Source organism: Colobus angolensis, unplaced genomic scaffold (assembly GCF_000951035.1).
Source record: "Colobus angolensis palliatus isolate OR3802 unplaced genomic scaffold, Cang.pa_1.0 Scaffold3, whole genome shotgun sequence".
Taxonomy (NCBI): Eukaryota; Metazoa; Chordata; class Mammalia; order Primates; family Cercopithecidae; genus Colobus; species Colobus angolensis.
Genome location: NW_012116265.1, coordinates 2,793,360 through 2,814,618, shown reverse-complemented (window position 1 = coordinate 2,814,618; position 21,259 = coordinate 2,793,360). Strand labels below are relative to the sequence as shown.

Here is a 21,259-nt window from a genome sequence, read left to right as displayed (position 1 = left end):
ATGTATATATACACACACACACACACACACACATACATATATATGGAAAATGGTTGAAAATTACCAAATCCTAGGGAGGTTTATTCCAACATTCAAGTTTTAAAAACAGTAAAATAAAATATAATTGAAAAGATAACCAGATTCAACTATATACAGATTCAAAATTTATAAGCAACTTAAACATGGAAAATTACTGGTTAGGAAAATATTCAGAGCAAATATGATAAAGAGTTAACATACTTATGACATAGTTTATTCAAACTGTAAGAAAAACAACACTTTCAAAAATTAGACAAAAAGAATAAGCAGACAAAAAAGGGTCAAACATAAAGTTACCACATGACCCAGAAATTCCACTGGTAAATATACTAAAGAAAACTGAAAACATATGTCTACACAGGAACCTGCATACAAATATTTATAGCAGCATCATTCATAATAGCCAAAAAGTAAAAGCAACCCAAATGCATATGAATTGGTGAATGGATAAACACAACGTAGCACATATCCACACAATGGCACCATGATTTAAACAATGTAGAGAAACAAAGTACTGATACATGCTACCACATGAACGAATTTTCAGAACATGATGCTATGCCAAAGAAGCCAGTCATAAAAGAATCATATGATTCTATTTCTTTTCTTTTCTTTTTTTGAGATGGAGTCTCTCTCTGTCGCCCAGGTGGGAGTGCAGCGGCACAATCTCAGCTCACTGCAACCTCCACCTCCCGGTTCAAGCAATTTTCCTGCCTCACTTCAGCCTCCCGAGTAGCTGGGACCACAGGTGCCCCCCATCACACCCAGCTAATTTTTGTATTTTTAGTAGAGATGGGGTTTCACCATATAGGCCAGGCTGGTCTCGAACTCCGGACCTTGTGATCCACCCCCCCTCGGCCTCCCAAAGTGCTGGGATTACAGGCGTGAGCCACTGCACCCGACATATGATTCTATTTCTATGAAATGTCCAGAATATGCAAATCTACAGAGAAAGACAGCAGATTAATAGTTGCCTAGGGCTGGGGAGGCTGGACATAAAATGGGGATTGACTGCTAATGATTGCAAGGTTTCTTTCTGAGGTGATGAAAATCTGGAATTAAATATAGGTGATGGTTACTGAACTCTGGAAGTATGTTGAAAACCACTGAACGATTTAAATGGGTGAACTGTATGGTAACAGTGATGCTATTTTTGAGAAAAGAAAATAGAAATATAACTAGTATATAACTAGTATATACTACTAGTAATATAACTAGTATAAAAAAAATTTCAACCTCACTGGTAATCGAAAAAATGTAAACTAAACTTGCAAAGTACCATTTTTATTTAGCAATGTTGGTAAAATAACTTTTAAACAATAGCAGCCCTGTCAAGGTTGCAAAGAAACCACTACTCTCCTATACGGTCATAGGTAGAAGAAATTAGTAGAGGCCGGGTGCAGTGGCTCATGCCTATAATCCCAGCACTTTGGGAGGCCAAGGTCTCGAATCACCTGAGGTCAGGAGCTCCAGACCAGCCTGGCCAACATGGTGAAACCCTGTCTCTACTAAAAACACAAAAATAAGCCAGACATGGTGGCAGGTGCCTGTAATCTCAGCTACTTGGGAGGCTGAGGCAGGAGAATCGCTTGAACCCGGAAGGCGGAAGTTGCAGTGAACTAAGACCACGCCATTGCACTCCAGCCTGGGAGACAAGAGCGAAACTCCAGCTCAAAAAAAAAGAGGTTAGTATAACTTGTAGAAAGCAACTGGACACAATACGTAGTAACAAGAATAGTAAAAATATCCTCACTTCTGAGAATTTGTCCTTAGGAAATAACATAAAGCAAGAGAAAAAGCAACCCGAAGGAAGTTGGTGTGGAAGCATTATTTACAACAGCTTAAACACAACAATAGGTTCGTCGTATTGCAGAGGCCGCACATGTGAGACCAGCCTGGGCAACACAGAGAGACCTCATGTCTACAAAAATAAGAAAATCAGCTGGGCATGGTGGTGTGTGCCTGTGGTCCCAGCTACTTGGGAGGCTGGGGTAAGAGGATTTCTTCGGTCTGCAAGGTTGAAGCTGCAGTGAGCCAAGATCGCACCACTGCACTCCAGCCTGGGCGACAGAGCGAAACCCTGCCTCAAAACAAAACAAGACAAGAAAACACAGACAGGAAATATACAAAAATTAAAATAAGCAACTGCTCTTGCCTGGTATCCAGACTCTCCCAACTCAGTTTTCACTGTGTGGTAGCCTCCTAATGCAGGCTCCCAGATAAAGGGCTCAAAGTCAGAAGTGCCTAGAGCAGAAGTACCTGCCTAGCCAGTCAGTTTCTGGACATCTCTTGAAGGAAATATTACATCAAGCTATGAACTGTCCCCTTCTGGCTTCGGCCTGAGTGAAAAGGTAGGCCTGAAATGGGAAGGAAAGGAGGTATTGGCCTTTTCTTTAATGTCTCACATTTTAAAGTCAGAAGCACAATCACCTGGCCCTCTAGAGACACAGCTCTGCCTTTCTCAGCAGCAGCACTGAGTGCTTTTCCTAGGACACCTGGTTCCAGTTCAAGACCTGCAGTAACCTGCATCTAATCCAGTTCAGAATCCTGCATCTAATCCAGTTCAGAATCCAACACCTCAGCAACATCACAGCAAGTCCCTCCTGCCAGGAGAACATAATCCACTCAAGGCATGGCCAGGCTGCCAGTGAAATCTAGATGGGGCACTGTAATATTTGGGGACCTGGTGTTTCTTCTAGAAACTTTAGCACTAAAACAGCCAATAAAATGTTATGGGTACCCCATAACTTAGCATTAACTTCTTTTCTAAAATAGGGTGTAGAGAAATGAACTGTCAGCAGAAGGTCAAGTTCCACCCTGGCTCTACTCCTGCTCAAGAGAGCCATAACCAGCTGGTTGGCTGATGCATGCAAAGGACAGAGACAGGATTATTTCATCTGCCAACAGCAGGGCTCATATTATGATATCCAAGGGTGAAGTCATCTTTATTCCCATCACTGCACCACTAGAAGCTCCTCGCCGGGCGGATAACTTTATTTACTGTTGGCATAATGCTATCATCTGAAGATAAACTAATCAAGGCCATCCTATGCCATTTCTAATTCTATCTGCTCTAATGTAACTTATTTGGTTAAATTATTTTATATGCTCAATTTTAGGGGTAGTGTATCTGTTATTCCCCTTCAGAAAACAAACTTTCAGAGACTATTCGTAGGTTTCCCTGTGACTCTGATATAACAAAAACAACATTAAACAAATCTTGGATGCACACAGCTTTCCTTTATTCCCATTTTCTTGGCCCTGCCTCTGCGTCTGGAACCAGAGGGCAGAGGAACACCTGGAAAGCTCCTAGGTCCTGCCTGGCACATGCTGGTGCTCTCAGCAAGGGCCACTTCTCTCGCCCCAGGAAACCAGGCCAGTCAGGCAGAATGAGCCCCGCCCTGGAAGCACACACAAACAAACCAAGGTCAAACGACCAGGAGTGAACAGAGAAGTCCAGACACGGGGACTCCAGGCAAAACGTTGTTCCACTGGCTTCAGCACAAGAAAGGGAAAGGCAAATTCTCATGAAAAAATTATTGCGTAAACAAATTATTTAACTTTTTTTATTTTTTTGAGATGGAGTCTAACTCTGTTGCCCAGGCTGGAGTGCAGTGGTGCAATCTCGGCTCACTGCAATGTCCACCTCCCAGGTTCATGTGATTCTCCTGCCTCAGCCTCCCAAGTAGCTGGGATTACAGGCTCCTGCCACCACGCCCGGCTAATTTTTGTATTTTCAGTGGAGACGGGGTTTCACCATGTTGGCCAGGCTGGTCTCGAACTCCTGACCTCAGGTGATCTGCCCACCTCATCCTCCCAAAGTGCTGGGATTACAGGTGTGAGCCACCACACCCGGCCCCTTTAACCTTTTTAACAAACTAGTATGTTTATAATATTCTAGATTTTAACCTAAATATCTGAAATTGTCCAAAGTTAAGAAAGATTCCACAGCCAGGTGACACAGGAACAGATAGGGGCAAGACAGCTGACATTTACTGCATGCTGACAACGTGCTGGGAGGCACATGAGTTAACCCACCTCACCTCACAGCAGCCTCATGGCAACTAGGACTACGGTTTTACAGACGAGGATCCTGAGATACAGAGAGGCTGAGCAACCTGTCCAAAGTCCCACAGCTAAAGGGGGCAAGGCCAGGGTCCCAACACTGACAGTCACTCCCTGCAGTGCTCTGCAGCCTCCCACAGCTTCTGTCAGCTGCCTCGAGGGGAAGTCAGTCAGTCCTCGTTCTGAAGTGTCACTGCCCTTCAGGAAACCAACAACTCAGAACATCCCAGATCATCACCGAACATCCCCACTACCAGAGGAACTCAAAGAACGGCACTGCCTCAGAAGCACAGTCATGAAAAGTCACTGGTCACAACACTCCCAACTGTCTCCAAAAATCCTCCCCAAATTTTACTCTTGCTAGTGAATAAAGCTAAAAGCCAGTACTAACAAATAAAATGCCCAAAGTCCCCAGCAAGCAGAAGTTTCTTCACTCCAGAATGGCAGGGAAGTGACAGGGCACCATGGAGAGGCCGCCTCTGCCCAGCAGAGCAAACAGAACAGCATGTGTGATGACCTGGCAGGGCTGCTCCCAGAACAAAGCCCTATTTGCCTTGGCTTGCTCAAGGCTTTTATCGGATTCCATTCCCTTTTCTGTTTTCAATTCAATATAATTCTTATTGAGTTCAAAATTAAGTCAATTAAGTTCAAAATTTAAAAAAAGAAAAAGGCCAATCAAGTATCTCTTACATAGCACACAACTATCTTGCCACATAAAAACCTGCGAACTTCCACCAAGCCCGTTGGTCACCTAAGGAAGGTTATTCTCCCTGCTAACCTTCTGCTTCATCAACAGTTAATTTCTTGAGTACTTACTACAGTCAAAATAGATGTTGGGTTCATTCAATCTCTCTCATTGCTAATATCTCAGCTTGCTGAAATCTGGGGAGGTCCAAACTGGTCTCCCAAAACAGAAAACTCATGCTGAAAAATCAGAGCCAGAAATTTGAAAATCGCATACCTATGCTGAGATTTAACCTTAGGCTAAAGAAACTGCTTCCCAAATGCTACCAAAAGCTAAAGCTTACTTGGTCAAATAAAACACACTTATTGACTTTTTTTTTTTTTTTAGTGTAGTGATTCAATCATAGCTCACTGCAGCCTCGAACTTCTGGGCTCAAGCAATCCTCCCACCTCAGCCTCCCAAGTAGCTGGGACTACAGGCATGTGCCACCATGCCTAGCTAATCTCTTTTCTTTTCTTTATTTTATTTCTCTCTCTCTCCTTCCCTCCATTCCTCCCTCCCTCCTTTCTTTCTTTCTTTTCTCTCTGTCTCTCCTTCTCTCCCTCCTTTCTTTCTTTCTCTCTCTTTCTCTCTCTCTTCCTTTTTTTGTAGAGACAAGGTCTCACTATGTTGACCAGGCTGATCTTAAACTTCTGGCCTCAGGTGATCCTCCTCCCTCAGCCTCTTAAAGTGCTGGGATTACAGGCATGAGCCATCACACCCAGCCTTATTGAGCACTTTCTCTAAGTAAGAGTGTGGTGAAATGACATGCTTTTTCTTTGTTTGCAGCTGCCTGGGAAAATGAAGTGAGCCAGCACTAAACTAGGTGTCATGTGAGTTGTGTTCTAAAACTAGTTTTAGGCCTAACTTTCTGTGTGTGCCTGGGCTCTCCCTTTCTAGACCTCAAGTTTCTTCTCAAAATCCACATCCTATGATCACCATTTCCCCAAAATCAAAGAAAAGGATTTCTTTTAAATCCTGCAACTATACAAGTCTCCTTCATGGTCCTGCTGAAGAACCCAGCACTGAATGGGGCGTTGTGAGTGAACATAACAGAAGTGTATTCAGATCTACCAATTCCTACATCACTACAGACATATGTAACAGATGAGCCTCCTTTCTCCCAGCCAGGAGAAGACGGCTCCAAAGTGACAGGGCTGGACAACAGTGGAGAGTAGGCAGCAAGATAGGGCCCTAAGTGGCCAGGGCTGTGTAGTCAGCGGGAACAGCTTAGTTGGGATAAGCAGACTTCTCCACTGCCAAACACGGGCCATCAAGGAGGCAGACAGTGGAAATAATGGGGGTTTTTTAAGCAGCCTAGATGATCATTCCTTTAAAGCTCATATCATAAATCCTGAATAACAACAACAACAAATTCTCTTCTCATAGCAACCTTCTGATAGAACATAATTTTGGCAAGACAGACATGTATCTTCCTGAATTCCCAGATATCTTAAACCATGGCTTATAATCCATTCTGGTTGAGGCCAGGTCAAATGTTATTCCCATCACTCTCTCCACCTCTCCTGCTGTGATTCTCACTCTAATCTCCCTGCCTCCTAAAAAGGCAATTCTGACGCACATCATATGCACCAACACATGACAACATGATTTATGAAAAAAAGTTACTTCCTGTCTGTTCATTTATAAAGTAACAAAAGCTAGGGAGACTGTGGCAGTCTCTCTCTATTGTGATCCTTATAAAAACAAGGAGCCCAGAAAATTGCTGGAAAACAAGACCTCTAATCATTGTCAAAGTCTCACAGGATTTCTAATCACTTCAAACACTCTCGTAGGGTACATCTCTGGGTCTGAAGGGGTCAATAGCAGTGTCCTTGGTGAGAACGCCAGGAAACACTGCCAGCAACAGCAACTGCTAGGAGCTATTGTTATTAATAAAAATAAGTGACATTTACCAAGAATCCAATATGTTCCCGAATCTGGGCTAAGTGCCTTTATTCACAAGACTTTATGTAATCCTCACAAAAACTTCATGAAGTAGGAACTATGATTATGTTCTTTTTATGGATGGAAAAACCGAGGCTAAGAGGTGAAGAAACTTAGTAAAGAGCAGAACCCAAAGATGAGAATCTGAAACAGGGATGTTGCCTCCAGCTCCCTGGCCCCATCCAGCTTCCAGCCTCCAACCTCCTCTGTCTGAGGCTGCGAGCTCAGAGCCCCGAGCTCACTCGTTCTCTGCTCAGAGTCCCTCTTGTCAGCTGCTCTTTTCCATCACCCATACCACAGGCGAAGCGCTGACGGCTGAGAGCAGACCATCCCTGATGGTCTCCAGGGATACTTGACATACTCAGCTCAGTCCACTTTGGTCCACATCCCCAGCAGACCTTAGCCACATCCGTCAAGGTAAAGCCTCCCAAACCCCAGACGAACAGATCTTGGCATAGTTCACACAAGTACAAATGAAGCTCAACCCATTTTATTAGGAAAACAGGGGTGGCTGGCCAGCTTCAGGGTGCTGAAGGTATGAACAGATAGATGCACACTGTCATTTCTGCTCAGAGAATGCTAAAATGCTTCGCAAACACTGAACCATTTAGTTTTCTCTCTCTCTCTCTCTCTCTCTTTCTTCCTTTCTTTTTGTAAGATTGAGTTTAGCTCTTTTCCCCAGGCTACAGTGAAGTGGTGCAACCTTGGCTCACTGCAACCTCTGTCTCCTGGGTTCAAGCAATTCTCCTGCCTCAGCCTCCTAAGTAGCTGAGATTATAGATGCCTGCCACCACACCTAGCTAACTTTTGTATTTTAAGTAGAGACGGGGTTTCACCATGTTGGCCAGGCTGGTCTTGAACTCCTGACCTCAGATGACCCACCCACCTCGGCCTCCCAAAGTGCTAGGATTACAGGCGTGAGCCACCACGCCGGCCCAACCATCTATTTTTCATAAGGTACAGCAATCACTACCATCCTCTCCTTGGCTTTAAGGAGTACAAGTGAAGCTTTGCACAGAGAGACAGACAAGTTGAAAGCTTCCTAGAGATTAATCACAGCGTCCACTATCTGATTTGAGGGAAAAAGTTATCAGAACAAACACATGGTCCTCACTTACCCTTTCTATCTCTTGGAGGTACAGGAGTGCAATGTCCCCTGCTTTCTCATAACAGGTGATGACATCCTGTTCCCGGTCCACATGGAGATTACTGGTAGAAGAAGAAATAGGCAGCTTTTCCAAACAAAGTCCTTAAAAAAAATCAGACACAAAAACTGAGTGAGTTTTTTTCATAAGGCTCCATTTTTAAATATTGCTCTAGAGGGCCAGAAGATGGTTGTAGAACATCATGTTGTTTGCAAATAGACAGTTTACGTCCCCCTTTTCAATCTGGATGCTTTTTATTTCTATTGATTGCCTTATTGCACTGGCAAGAATCTCCAGTACTATGCTGAATAGAAGTGGCGACAGCAACTGCCAGCCGTGGTGGTGCACACCTGCAATCCCAGCTACTTGGGAGGCTGAGGTGGGAGGATCGCTTGAGCCCAGGAGTTCCAGACTGCAGTGAGCCATGACTGCACCACTGCACTCCAGCCTGGGCAACAGATGGAGACCCTGTCTTCCAAAAAAAAAAAAGAAGAAGAAGAAGAAAGAAGAAGTGGTGAGAATAAATATCCCTATCTTATTCCTGATCTTAGGGAGAAAACATTCAGTCAGAAAGCATTGAGATTATAAGTTTGTGTTAGACACCCTTTACCAGGTTGAGGAAGGTGCCTTCTACACCAATTTTGCTGAGAGTTTCTATCAAGAATCAGTGTTGGATTTGCTCAAATCCTTTCTCCATGTTCATTGAGATAATCATACAGCTTTTTCACTTTTAGTTTTTAAATGTGGTAAGTTACATCGACTGATCGTCAAATGTTAAACCAACCTTCCTTTCCCAGCAAAAACACCACTTGGCCAGATGAATTATCCTTTTTTATATTTTTGTATTTGATGTGTTAAAATTTGCCTTCAGTTTTTCTTTCTTTTTTTTTTTTTTTTTGGAGATGTAGTCTCACTCTGTCACCTAGGCTGGAGTGCAGCGGCGCAACCTCGGCTCACTGCAACCTTCACCTCCTGAGTTCAAGCGATTCTCCTGTCTCAGCCTCCCAAGTAGCTGGGACTATGGGTACATTCCACCACACCTGGCTAATGTTTTTTTTTTTTTAATTTTTAGTAGAGACGGGGTTTCACCATGTTGGCCAGTCTGGTGTCGAACTCCTGACCTCAGGTGATCTGCCCGACTCAGCCTCCCAAAGTGCTGGAATTACAGGTGTGAGCCACCGTGCCTGGCCTCAAATTTTGTCATTTATGTTTCTGAGGAATGTTTGCCTAAAGTTTCCTTGAAATGCCTCCATACCTGGGTTTGATATCAGGTAAATACTAACCTCACAAAATGACTTGAGAAATATTCCCTCTCCTTCGATTTTCTGAGAGTGTTTGTGTAGAATTGATATTATTTTGTACTTAAATGTTTTATAGAATTCACCAGTAAAGCCATCTGGACCTGGAGTTTTCTTTATGAGCAGCTTTTCGATTACAAATTCTATTTCTTTGATATAGGGTCATTAAGATTATCTCTTTCTTCTTGAGTGAGCTTTAGTAGTTTATATCTTCCAAATAGTTTGTCCATTTCTTTTGAGTTGTCAAATTTATTGGTATAGAGCTGTCCATAATATTCCATAATCCTTTAGTACCTGTAGAATCTCTAGTAGATGGCACCTCTCTCATTCCTGATATTGGCAATTTCTATCTTTTCTTCCTGATATCAGAGGTTTACCAATTTTACTGAAATTCTCAATAAAGATTTCTTGATTTCATTGACTTTGGTTTCATTGATTTTTCTCTATCCTTCTGTTTTCGATTTCATTTATTTCCACTCTGATCTTTATTATGTCCTTTCTTCTGAATACATTGGGCTTTATTTGCACTTCCTATTCTAGTTTCTTGAGGTGGAAATTACTAATTTTGGACCTTTTTTCTTTCCTAATATAGGTATTTAGTGTCCGCAATTTCTCCGTAAGGACTGCTTTAGCAGCATCCTACAAATTTTGATATTCAGTTCACAATATTTTCTAATTTAATTTTTGCTTTCTTCTTTAGAAGTGTGTTATTTAGTTTCCAAATATTTGGGAGTTTTCCAAGATCTTTCTTTTACTGATTTCCAAGTTAATTCCATCATGATCTGTGCAGTAAAGGGCTGACTTAGAGCCTTGGGATGTTTAAACCCTGTACATTCCAAAGGGAGGACTGGCCCTTACCAGTTCCTAGGAGAAAAACTCTAAGCCCTTGGAATATCCTACCTGACAAGTGTCTTTGTTTATTTGGGGCCTTAAGCCATACCAGATAGTTTATGCTAACAACGTCATTTAAGGCAGAGTACTACGGCCATGCTGTATCAGTCTGATCTCTGTAGGGGCTGGAGACTGACTAAGGTCAGTAACATGGGTGCTCCATGCTTATGTGACTGACCCCTAATAAAATCCCTGGGCACCAAGGTAGCTCAGGTGATCTTCCTTGATTGGCAATATTTCAAAAGTGCTGTCACACTTCATTGCAGGGAGAATTAAGCACTGTCCATAGGACTCCACTGGGAGAAGAAAACCGGAAGCTTGAGCCTGGTCTCTCCTGAATTCTGCCCTATGTGCCTTTTTGGTTTTACTGATTTTAATCTATATCCATTTGCTGTAATAAACTGTAACCATGAGTATAACAGCTTTTCTAAGCTATGAGAGTCTTTCCAGTACATCAATGCCTGATGGTAGTCTTGAGGACCTCTGACACAGTCCAGAGAACACATTTGAAGTCTCCTAATTTTGTTAAAACTTGTTTCTGACCCTGCATATGGTCAATCTTGGTAAATGTTACATTTGAAAAGAATGTGACTCTGTTGTTATTGGGTGGAATGTCATATAAATGTCGATTAGGTCAAGTTGGTATGTTGTGTTGTCCCAAGGCATCTATATCCTTACCAATCATCTGTCCACTTGCTTTGTCATTTATTGAAACATGGATATTGCAATCCCCAAACATAACTGTGCATTTGCCTATTTCTCCTTGAAATAGGAGAAATTTTTTTTTGTTTCATGTATTTTAGAGCTCTGTTATTAAGATCATAAACCTTTGGAACTGTTATATTATTTTGATGGACTGACATCTTTGCTCTAAAACCTGCTTTGATATTAATATAGATACTATAGCCTTCATTTGATTAGTGTTAGCATGGTAAATTTTTTCATCCCTTTACTTTTAATCTATTGTGTCTTGGTATTTAAAGTGTATTTCTTGTAGCCAACAGAGTTGAGTTTTGCTTATTTTCCAATCTGACAATCTCTACTTTTTAAATAGGGTATTTAAATCATTTATATTTAATGTAATTTTTTCAACAGATAGGTTTAAATCAACCACTTTGCTATTTGTTTTTCATTTGTCCCATCTGTTCTATTTTTCCTTTTTCTCTTTTTTTTTTTTTTTTTTTTGAGACGGAGTCTCGCTCTGTCGCCCAGGCTGGAGTGCAGTGGCTGGATCTCAGCTCACTGCAAGCTCCGCCTCCCGGATTCACGCCATTCTCCTGCCTCAGCCTCCCAGTAGCTGGGACTACAGGTGCCTGCCACCTCACCCGGCTAGTTTTTTTTTTTGTATTTTTAGTAGAGACGGGGTTTCACCATGTTAGCCAGGATGGTCTCGATCTCCTGACCTCGTGATCCGCCCGTCTCGGCCTCCTAAAGTGCTGGGATTACAGGCTTGGGCCACCGCACCCGGCCCCTTTTTCTCCTTTTATCTGTCATCTATTTGAGAATTTTTACATTTTATTTTATTTATTGGCTTTTCACTAAAATTGTTATTTTCCATGTCAGTGATTACTTCAGGGTTTAATTTGGCATAGTCTACTTTGTTTTGCTTTGTTTGGGACGGAGTCTCACTCTGTTGCCCAGGCTGGAGTACAGTGGCACGATCTTGGCTCACTGCAACCTCCACCTCCTGGGTTCAGGTGATTCTCGTGACTCAGCCTCCCAGTAGCTGGGACTACAGGTGCGCAAAATCACACCCAGCTAATGTTTTTTCTTTTTTTAGTAGAGACGGGGTTTTACAATGTTGGCCAGTCTGGTCTCGAACTCCTAACCTCAAGTGATCCACCTGTGTTGGCCTCCCAAAGTGCTGGGATTACAGGCTTGAGCCACCATGCCCAGCCCCTATTTTAAATGATATTATACTACTTCACATATAGTATAAGACCTTTACAATTGCATACTTCCATTTCTCTCCCAGCCTTTATTATCTTATGTACATTTTATTTTTACACAGGTTAAAAACCTTACCCTATGTGGTTATTATTTTTGTTTAGTCAATTTATTTAAACATTTAGATCATAAGGAAAAATTATTGTATCTTCATCAAATCATAATTTCCAGCTGTTTTTGTTCTTTTGTGTAAATTCATATTTCCTCCTGGTATCAATATTTCTTGTGGGGTAGTTCTGCTCCCGCTGATTTCTTTCAGCTACTCTCTGCCTTGAAAATGCTTACTTTAGCTCTAATTTTAGAGAGACATTTCACGGAGTATGGAATTCAGGGTTAAGTTTGCTTTTTTCCCCTCCATTACTCTCAAAGGTGCTGCTCCGCTGTATTCTCACTTGCATAGTTTCTGACAATAATTCTGCTATCACCCTTATGTTTGTTCATTTGTATATAATATGTCTTTTTTTCTGGCTGCTTTTAAGATTTTATCTTTATCACTGGTTATGATCAATTTAGATTATGAAGTGCTTGGCCTTTGTCGAGCTTCCTGGAACTGATGGTTTATAGTTTCCATAAAATTTGAAAAACATCCAGTCATTTTTTCTTCAAAAATATTTATGTCACCCTCTTCCTTCCTTAGGGGACTTTACGTACATATTAGGCCATGTGAAGTTGTTCTACAGATCACTTGTGGTGTTTCCACTTAAAAAATAATTTTTTTTTTTTTTTTTTGTGAGATGGAGTTTCCTCTTGTTGCCCAGGCTGGAGTACAATGGGTTCAAGCGATTCTCCTGCTTCAACCTCCCAAGTAGCTGGGATTACAGGCATGCACCACCACGCCTGGCTAATTTTGTATTTTTAGTAGAGACGGGGTTTCTCCATGTTAGTCAGGCTGGTCTCGAACTCCTGACCTCAGGCAATCCACCTGCCTCGGCCTCCCAAAGTACTGGGATTACAGGCGTGAGCCACTGTGCCTGGCCAATAATAATAATTTTTCTTTCTTTCATTTTGGACAATTTCTATTGCTATGTCTTCAAGTTCACTAATCTTTTCCTTTGTAATGTCTAATCTGCCATTAATCACATCCAGTGTACTTTTCATATCAGACATGGTAGTTTTCATCTCTAGAAATTTGATGTAGGTCTATTTTTATCATCCACGTCTCTACTGAACTTTCTGAAGTAAGGAATATGGTTCTAATAACTCTCAGTGGCCCTCCATCCTAGGTGCTCAATGTTCATACTCTTTCCAGTTAGCACCAATGTTGTTTATGCAATTGAAAATAATCAATAAGTAGCCTCTCTCTAGTGTGAACTTTTATAACCTCTTGACATTTTCATTGGAAGAGAATATAATAAAAGGAACAAATTCACCATTTGCCAGAATAGTTCCAAAGCTACTCAAAAGCAAATCGCAAATTTGGAAGCATTACCTTCCCAAATATGCTTTAAGTGCTCACTTATGCAAAATTAAAACCACCAAAAGCAACAAAAAGAGATAGATTGTTTCATAGTCTGCCTTCTGCTTATATGAAAAGCAAGAATATTGTGCAACTTGATTATCAGGGATTTAATATTTAAAAAACTAATTCCCCAGAGTATGTCAAAGGGTCAGGAAAAATTGAGTGTACTTTTAGGCATTTTGCACTGCTTCAGGCTGGACTCTGACCACTAATGCTCATGGAAATGACCAAGGCTCTCAGAGACTTGCCAAGCCCAGTGAATCAAAGAAAGGCCAAATCCAGTTCAACAAAATTTTACTATCATCTATATTTTATTGTGTTCTAAAATACTTGAAAACCAATCATCTAGGGCAGCAATCCACAGTCATGTATGGTCAGTAAGAAGACTCAAACCAGCTACACAACTTAATCCTCCACAGTGAGGAGAAACTAGTGTTTCCTGTGGGGTCATGTTCTAATTAGGCAGGTATGTGGACACCCAAAGTCTGAGCTGGCAAATTGATTCCTAGCAACAAGTCTATTTTTGGGCAGGAGGCCCTTTGAGGTATTAAATTAATTAAGTATTGTTCCTTTCCCTCTCCCAAATGCTATGCATTTATTCCATGTGCCACTGGACACATCTCAGAGCAATGGCATAGTCTTGATTTATCACAGTGAGTTTGTGCCTACGCAGCTCAGTTCCAGAAAATTTAGTTCTCTGTCAGAAGCTATTTACAGGCCCTCTGGACTGGTCTATAAATTTTCGAGAGTCCAGGATCATATCAACACTGTCTGAGAAGCAGAGTCCTGAGGTCATGGACAAAATTGGTCCCCATTAAAATGTCAGATGATGTACTGTCAATTTGGGAAGCTATCATCAATAGTGTTTTTAGTTATTTTCCTTTTTTCCAGAGACATGCATGACAAAAGTAAGTGAAAAGCAGACTTGAAAAATAGTGGTATGACAGCAATGCTTAGTAAACATCTCAGTAAGATCTACATTTCCAAAGCGAAAGCTATGTACAAAAAGGGTGGAAATTCAGTGCTTTCTCATCAACCATGACCAGTTCTAAAGCATGAGTGCTAAAAGTGGCTGGCTGAGTTGTGTGATTTAAAGAATAACGAATGCAACCCAAAATTTATCTCCCTGCCACACAAGAGCGTTCCCACAGATAAACTCACTTCTGAAATGCCCTTTCTAAGAAGAGTAACACATTTTACTTTATTTTTAAGAGATAGGGTTTTACTCTGTCTACCAGGCTAGAGTACAGTGGCATAATCACAGCTCACTGCAGCCTTGAACTCCTGGGCTCAAAGCAATCCTCCTGCCTCAGCCTCCTGAGTAGCTAGGACTATAGGTGTGTGCCACTACACCTTGCTAATTTCTTTTTATTTATTTCTTTTTTATTTTTTGTAGAGACAGTGTCTCACTATGTTGTCCAAGCTGGTCTCAAACTCCTGGCCTCAAGAGATCCTCCTGCCTTGGCCTTCCAAAGTGTTGGGATTATAGACATGAGCCACTGGCCCCAGCCTAGGTAACACATTTTAAATAAATTAATGATGATAAAATTATAATTACACTTGCTTTCAAACCCCTTCCATGTGCCTGTTTGGTCCTGTTCAATAGGTACTATTCTCCTCTCTATCTTGTGGGAAAAGAATGAGAGTCTCAGAAAAGTTAAGTGACTTGCCCAAGGTCTATGCAGGAGACAGAAGTGCAAGCCCCTTATAAGGGAGCTGGGGCCAATGCATCCTGCTCTGGGTAATGTCCTAGAGGGGCAACAAGAACTTCTGAGTGCACAGGGTAGAGTGTGGAAAGCAAAGGTGTTAGACAGAGGCCAGTAGACCAACAGGACATCACACTGGGAGGGGTACTGGGCAGCTAGCTGAGAAGCAGGCTGAGGACCCTCTATACTTTTAAGAGCTCAAACATGCCCAGCCTCTGGACTGTTCTATTTAGGTGTAACTAACAGAATATAGTTCTATTTAGGTGTAACTAACTCTGAACTGTTCTATTTAGGTGTAACTAACAGAATATAGTATAACAAACCGGACTCTCCACTCCTTGCTTCCTTCCGCATCAAGATTAAGGGCCTGGTGCAGAGGCTCATGCCTATAATCTTAGCACTCTGGGAGGCCAAGGTGGGAGCACTGCTTAAGCTCAGGAGTTCAAGACCAGCCTGCATAACATATTGAGACCCCATCTCTATAAAAAATTTAATTTAAAAAAAGAAAGATTCAGGCTCAATAGCTCTGACAGGGAGCTATTTTCTCTCCCCAAGGCCTTTAGATTCTCTGGAAGTTTGGCTGAGGACGTGGAGAGAGTTACACATCTCATTGCCTGAAAATCCAGTGATCACTGAGGGGTTAGCACCCCAAATTCTTTCATGTCTGTCTAAATTTGAGATCCCTCAGCTAGGAGCCTTATCTGGGTATGTAAGACTTCAGTTTCAATAATAATAAAGGTTGATTTATCAAAGCCCTTCTCAGCACCCAGCACTAGGCCTGGGATATGACACACCCTATTTCTAATTCCCACAGCCACCCTGAGAGGAAGGTGTTAACACCACCTTACAGATAAGACTGAATTAAGGGCTCCAAAGCTAGTAAATGATAAAGCCAGGTTCCGACCCCTGGTCTATCTAACTACAAAGTGCTGCTCACAATCTCCTGTCTCACTGAGCTGTTGACAGCAGCCTATTTAGTGTTCAATAACAGCAATGACAATAAAAATGAGTTTCAAGTTGAAAAGGCAAGAAATCAAAGTCTAGAACTTTAGGGCACTGATTTTCTTTCCTACCAGAGCTGCATCACCCTAGGCAATTCCCCGGATCGCTGGACCTCCTGTTCCTTATCTGTGTCATGAAGGGTTGAACTACAGAGGTCCTGCCTGGAGCTGTACAACTCTAAGAGACTCACAGCCAAAACAAATATTTTGATTTTTTTGAACTGCATTGAAATGGACAGGAAATTAATTCCTTGTAAAGTTATGTAATGCAAGAAAAGACTATAAAATATAATGACATGAACTATGTACTGCAACTCTAGGCACTGCTTCCTCATTTATCTTAACTACTTCTCTGGAAGCCAGGCCTGGGACAGGTACACCCTGATGCTTTGCCATAACATGACCCACAGGGGTGTTTATAACTGAAAGTACCAGAAAGCCTTTATTATAGCAGCAAGTTTCTGATAACCCAGCCCCGTGGTATAGCCTTCAAAGGAGATAAGACAATGTCCAAGGGTCTCAATTTCCAAGGATGAAAAGAAACTCAGGAAAAGAGATTCAAGAGACACAAAGCAAAGCCTTGGCAAGGGCAGCCCCGATGGCTGGTCTTGTGTTCTTGCCTCTAGAAAGGCTGGGCTCCCACGGGTGTCAGATAGACTTAGCTCAATAGGAGGACAAGGCCCTGTGTGGGGGTGTAGAGGAGAGGAGAAGATACCGATGGAAACCACCAAATGCTGGGGGGAAGCAGAGGGACAGGGACGCTGGCCTGCATCCCCTGTGAGGTCCCTGTCAATCCAGAGCATCTATGATTTTTGGAGGTCTCTTGGCTGGGAGTCACAGTTGGTCCCTTCTAGGTGCTTTCCTGAATTGCTGTTTTCCTGCCAGAGACAGCATATCCTTCTTAGGAGGTGTGCACACAGGTACACACACACACACACCTCCCTCATAAATGAAGAGGAAGCCAGCCTTGGATTAGACATTCCCTTGCGAGAGCAGATGGTCTTTCAATGTCCCTTCCGGCTCCATAATTCTGTGAGCAAATGAGATGCTAGCTCAACCTGAAATGCTCACTAAATGAGAGTTTGCAACTTGAATTTATGCTCTTTCAGTCTCTATTTAGTAACCCTATAATAGTAATAGAGATAACATGTATTGGGTGCTAGTTACGTGCCAGATACTGTTCTCAGAGTCTGCGATAATTCATCTATAAACGCTGTGAGGGAACCCTATGTGAGAACCCTACGAGGGCGGATTTACTATCATCTCCACATTGGAGATAAGGAAACTAGGGCTCTAATCTGTCAAGTAACTCACCCAAGAGTGTACAACTGGTAAGTGGCAGAGCTAGGATTCCAACCCAGACAGCCTAACTCCTGAGTTCTCATTCTCGGCCTCTACCTCCCACTCTCATCTCTTTGATGTATCTGTCTTTATATGTAAAGCAGTACAGCGGAGCGACCATGTGGGATCTGAAGCCAGACTCCTTGCTTTCTAATCCACAGCTGACTTTACATGCAAAAATACTACATGCTGAGAACAGTGCCTGGCACATAGCAGACACTCAGAAAACAGGAACTTCTGATTATTATTATTTATTACCTCATTATTAGATTTAGGTAACAGTAGGTTGGAAAGTCTCCAAGTAGAAGAATTTTATTTGTTTATTATATTACTTTTGTATATATTAAATAACAGCTTGATTGAGATATTATTCACACACCATAAAATTCACCCATTAAAAGTGTACACCTCTGTGGTTTTAGTATATTCACATAGTCGCCTCTAGCTAATTCCAGAACATTTTCATCACCCCCTGAAAAGTCCCATCTCGGCCGGGCGCGGTGGCTCAAGCCTGTAATCCCAGCACTTTGGGAGGCCGAGACGGGCGGATCACGAGGTCAGGAGATCGAGACCATCCTGGCTAACACGGTGAAACCCCGTCTCTACTAAAAAATACAAAAAACTAGCCGGGCGAGGTGGCGGGCGCCTGTAGTCCCAGCTTACTCGGGAGGCTGAGGCAGGAGAATGGCGTAAACCCGGGAGGCGGAGCTTGCGGTGAGCTGAGATCCGGCCACTGCACTCCAGCCCGGGCGACAGAGCGATGAGACTCCGTCTCAAAAAAAAAAAAGAAAAGTCCCATCTCTATCAGCAGTTCCTCCCTATTCTACCCTTCTCTCAGCCCCTGGGAACTGCTAATCTGCTTTCTGTCTCTATGTATTTGTCGCTTCTGGATGGTTCATATAAATGGAATCATACAGTATGTGATCTTTTGTATGTGGCTTCTTTGACTTAGTATAATGTTTTCAAGATTCACAGCTATTATAACAAATATCAGAACTTCCTTCTTTTTTTTCAGCTGAGGTGAAATTCACATAACATAAAATTAATCATTTTTAAATGATTATTTCAGTAGCATTTAGCACATTCACAATATTACACAGCCATGACCTCTATCTAACTCAAAAACTTCATTCCTTTTCGTTGCCAAATAATATTCCATTGTATGGATAGATCACTTTTTATTTATTTATCAGTTGACGAACAATTGGGTTGTCTCCACTTGGGGGATGTTTGAAAATGCTGCTATGAGCATTCAGGTACTGGCTCTTGTGCAGGCACACATTTCCAGTTCTCTTAGATATATACCTAGGGATGGAATTAGACATACACCTAGGGTGGACCACGTGGTAACCTGTCTTGTTATATTATTTTTCATCTTCCTTCTAAAAATCACCTCTGCTATTTAACTGCTGAACTGCTGGATCAAATATTAAGAGTGAAAATGCAGAGCTGGGCACAGTGGCTCATACCTGCAATCCTAGTGCTTTGGGAGGCCAAGGCCGAAGGATTACTTGGGGCCTGGAGTTTGAGACCAGCCTGTGTAACATAGTGAGAACCCCTCTTTAAAAAAAAATAATAATTTTTTTTTTAATTAGCTGTGCGTGGTAGTGCACACTTGTAGTCCCAGCTACTGAAGAGGCTGAGAGGAGAGGACCACTTGAGCCCAGGAGTTCAAGATTACAGTGAGCCATGATCATGCCACTGCACGCCAGCCTGGGCAAAAGAGCAAGACCCTGTCACTTAAAAAAAAAGAAAAAAAAGAAAATGTCTGGGCTTCTGACAGACCTGGATTCAAACCTTTGCTTCTCCATTTACCAGTTCAGTGATTTGCAGCAAGCTACGTAACATCACAGAGCCTCTGTTCCTTATTCAAGCAAATGAACAAAACAGCACTTGTTTCAACTGATTATTAGAAGGCTTGGCTCAGTGCCTGGCACACAGTAAATACTCGATAAGTACTCTAATCAATATGATATTCTATGTGAATATACTAAAACCACAGAGGTGTACACTTTTAATGGGTGAATTTTATGGTGTGTGAATAATATCTCAGTCAAGCTGTTATTTAATACATAATCATATATCATATTGATAATTTATACACCAATAAAGGGATAACCTTTCCTGGGACAATGATAATCCTCCTCAATTTTTGTTGAGGGGTAGCTAAAAAATGCAGAAAAGCATCAAGAAGACAATCACAACTATTCATATTCCCACTGTTCACAATCAAGCACAGTGCACATTTTGGCACAGACCCACAACCTTACTAACACGTGATGCTCTGTAATTTTGGTCTTGGTTCTAGTTTTCTTCCTAAGAAGAGGGGACTCATCACACCAGTGATGAGTAAGTGTAGCCTCTGGGGTCCCCAACTATAACAAGGAGTGAGAGCAGCCAGTGAACAGGAGTCCTGCGCTTGCTCCATTCCACAAATTCTCACTAGGCACCAACTGCAGGCAGGATTTTGGGCTAGGGGTGGGCTTCACAGAACAGGACTCTGCCCTTAAGAAATTTCTTTGTCCTTGAAATTTCACCTCTAGTGGAGACAAAGATGTCTTCTTTTCTTTCTTTCTTTTTTTTTTGAGATGGAGTTTTGGTCTTATCATCCAGGCTAGAGTGCAATGGCACGATCTCCGCTCACTGCAACCTCCACCTCCCGGGTTCAAGCGATTCTCCTGCCTCAGCCTCCCGAGTAACTGGGATTACAGGCACACGCCACCACACTCAGCTAATTTTTTGTATTTTTAGCAGAAACGGGGTTTCACCATGTTAGCCAGGCTGGTCTCAAACTCCTGACCTCAGGTGATCTGCCCACCTCGGCCTCCCAAAGTGCTGGGATTACAGGCGTGAGCCACCGCGTCTGGCCAAGAAAGATGTTTTCAAAAGCATGTTAAAAATACAGTGACTGAGGCAGACATGGTGTCACGGAAGAATTAACAACAAGCACCTCAGTCGACCTGAACTAAAGCTCCAGCCCTGTGAGCTTCCTCTGGACTCTCTGAGTCTCTGCTTGCCTCCAAAAAGAGAACCAATGAGGAGCCGACTAACACAAGCAACATTAAATATGAATATGGGTCAGTGGCAATAAAAGGGTTCTTACTCTTCTTACACGGTCTAAATATAAACAGGAAGCTTTGACCAGCAACCTGAGATGAGCGGCCACATGCAATACACCCATCCAGTCGCCCACCATGAGCAGAATCCAGAATGGGAAGAGGCTGAAGAGATCATGGAGTCAGAGACAAACAGCTGGCAGAAGGCTTAACATGGTGGATCTCCACCAGCCATGGCTCCACAGCGCCCCCTCACAACCCCTACTCCCACATTTCTAGGTTTCCTACATAGGCAAAAGCAAGCACCCCGGAAAGCTCCCCTGAACCACCGCGTTCCCTCCACTCATGGACTTTTCTATAAAACTACTTTTTTTCACTGCACCCGAATGATCTCAAAGTTTCCAAAAATGAAAAGCAATCCTAGTGCAGTGGCTCACACCTGTATTCCCAACACTTTGGGAAGACAAGGTGGGAATATCACTTGAGCCCAGGAGTCTGGGGCTGCAGGGAGCTATGATCGCACTACTGCACTCCAGCCTGGGTGATAGAGCAGGACCCTGTCGAAAGAAAGAAAGAGAGAGAGAGAGAGAGAGAAAGGGGGAGAGAGAGAGAGAGAAAGGGAGAGAGAGAGAGAGAGAGA

General features: G+C 42.4%; 1 protein-coding gene across 1 annotated transcript in view; it reads right to left on the bottom strand.

Annotated features, from left to right (window-relative positions):
- TTC7B (tetratricopeptide repeat domain 7B) overlaps nucleotides 1-21,259 on the bottom strand; it is a 248,079-nt gene that overhangs the window by 196,935 nt on the left and 29,885 nt on the right. The window contains exon 3 of the mRNA XM_011949417.1: nucleotides 7,894-8,024. Within this exon, the coding sequence (XP_011804807.1) occupies nucleotides 7,894-8,024 (131 nt within the window). The remainder of the gene's footprint in view (nucleotides 1-7,893; nucleotides 8,025-21,259) is intronic.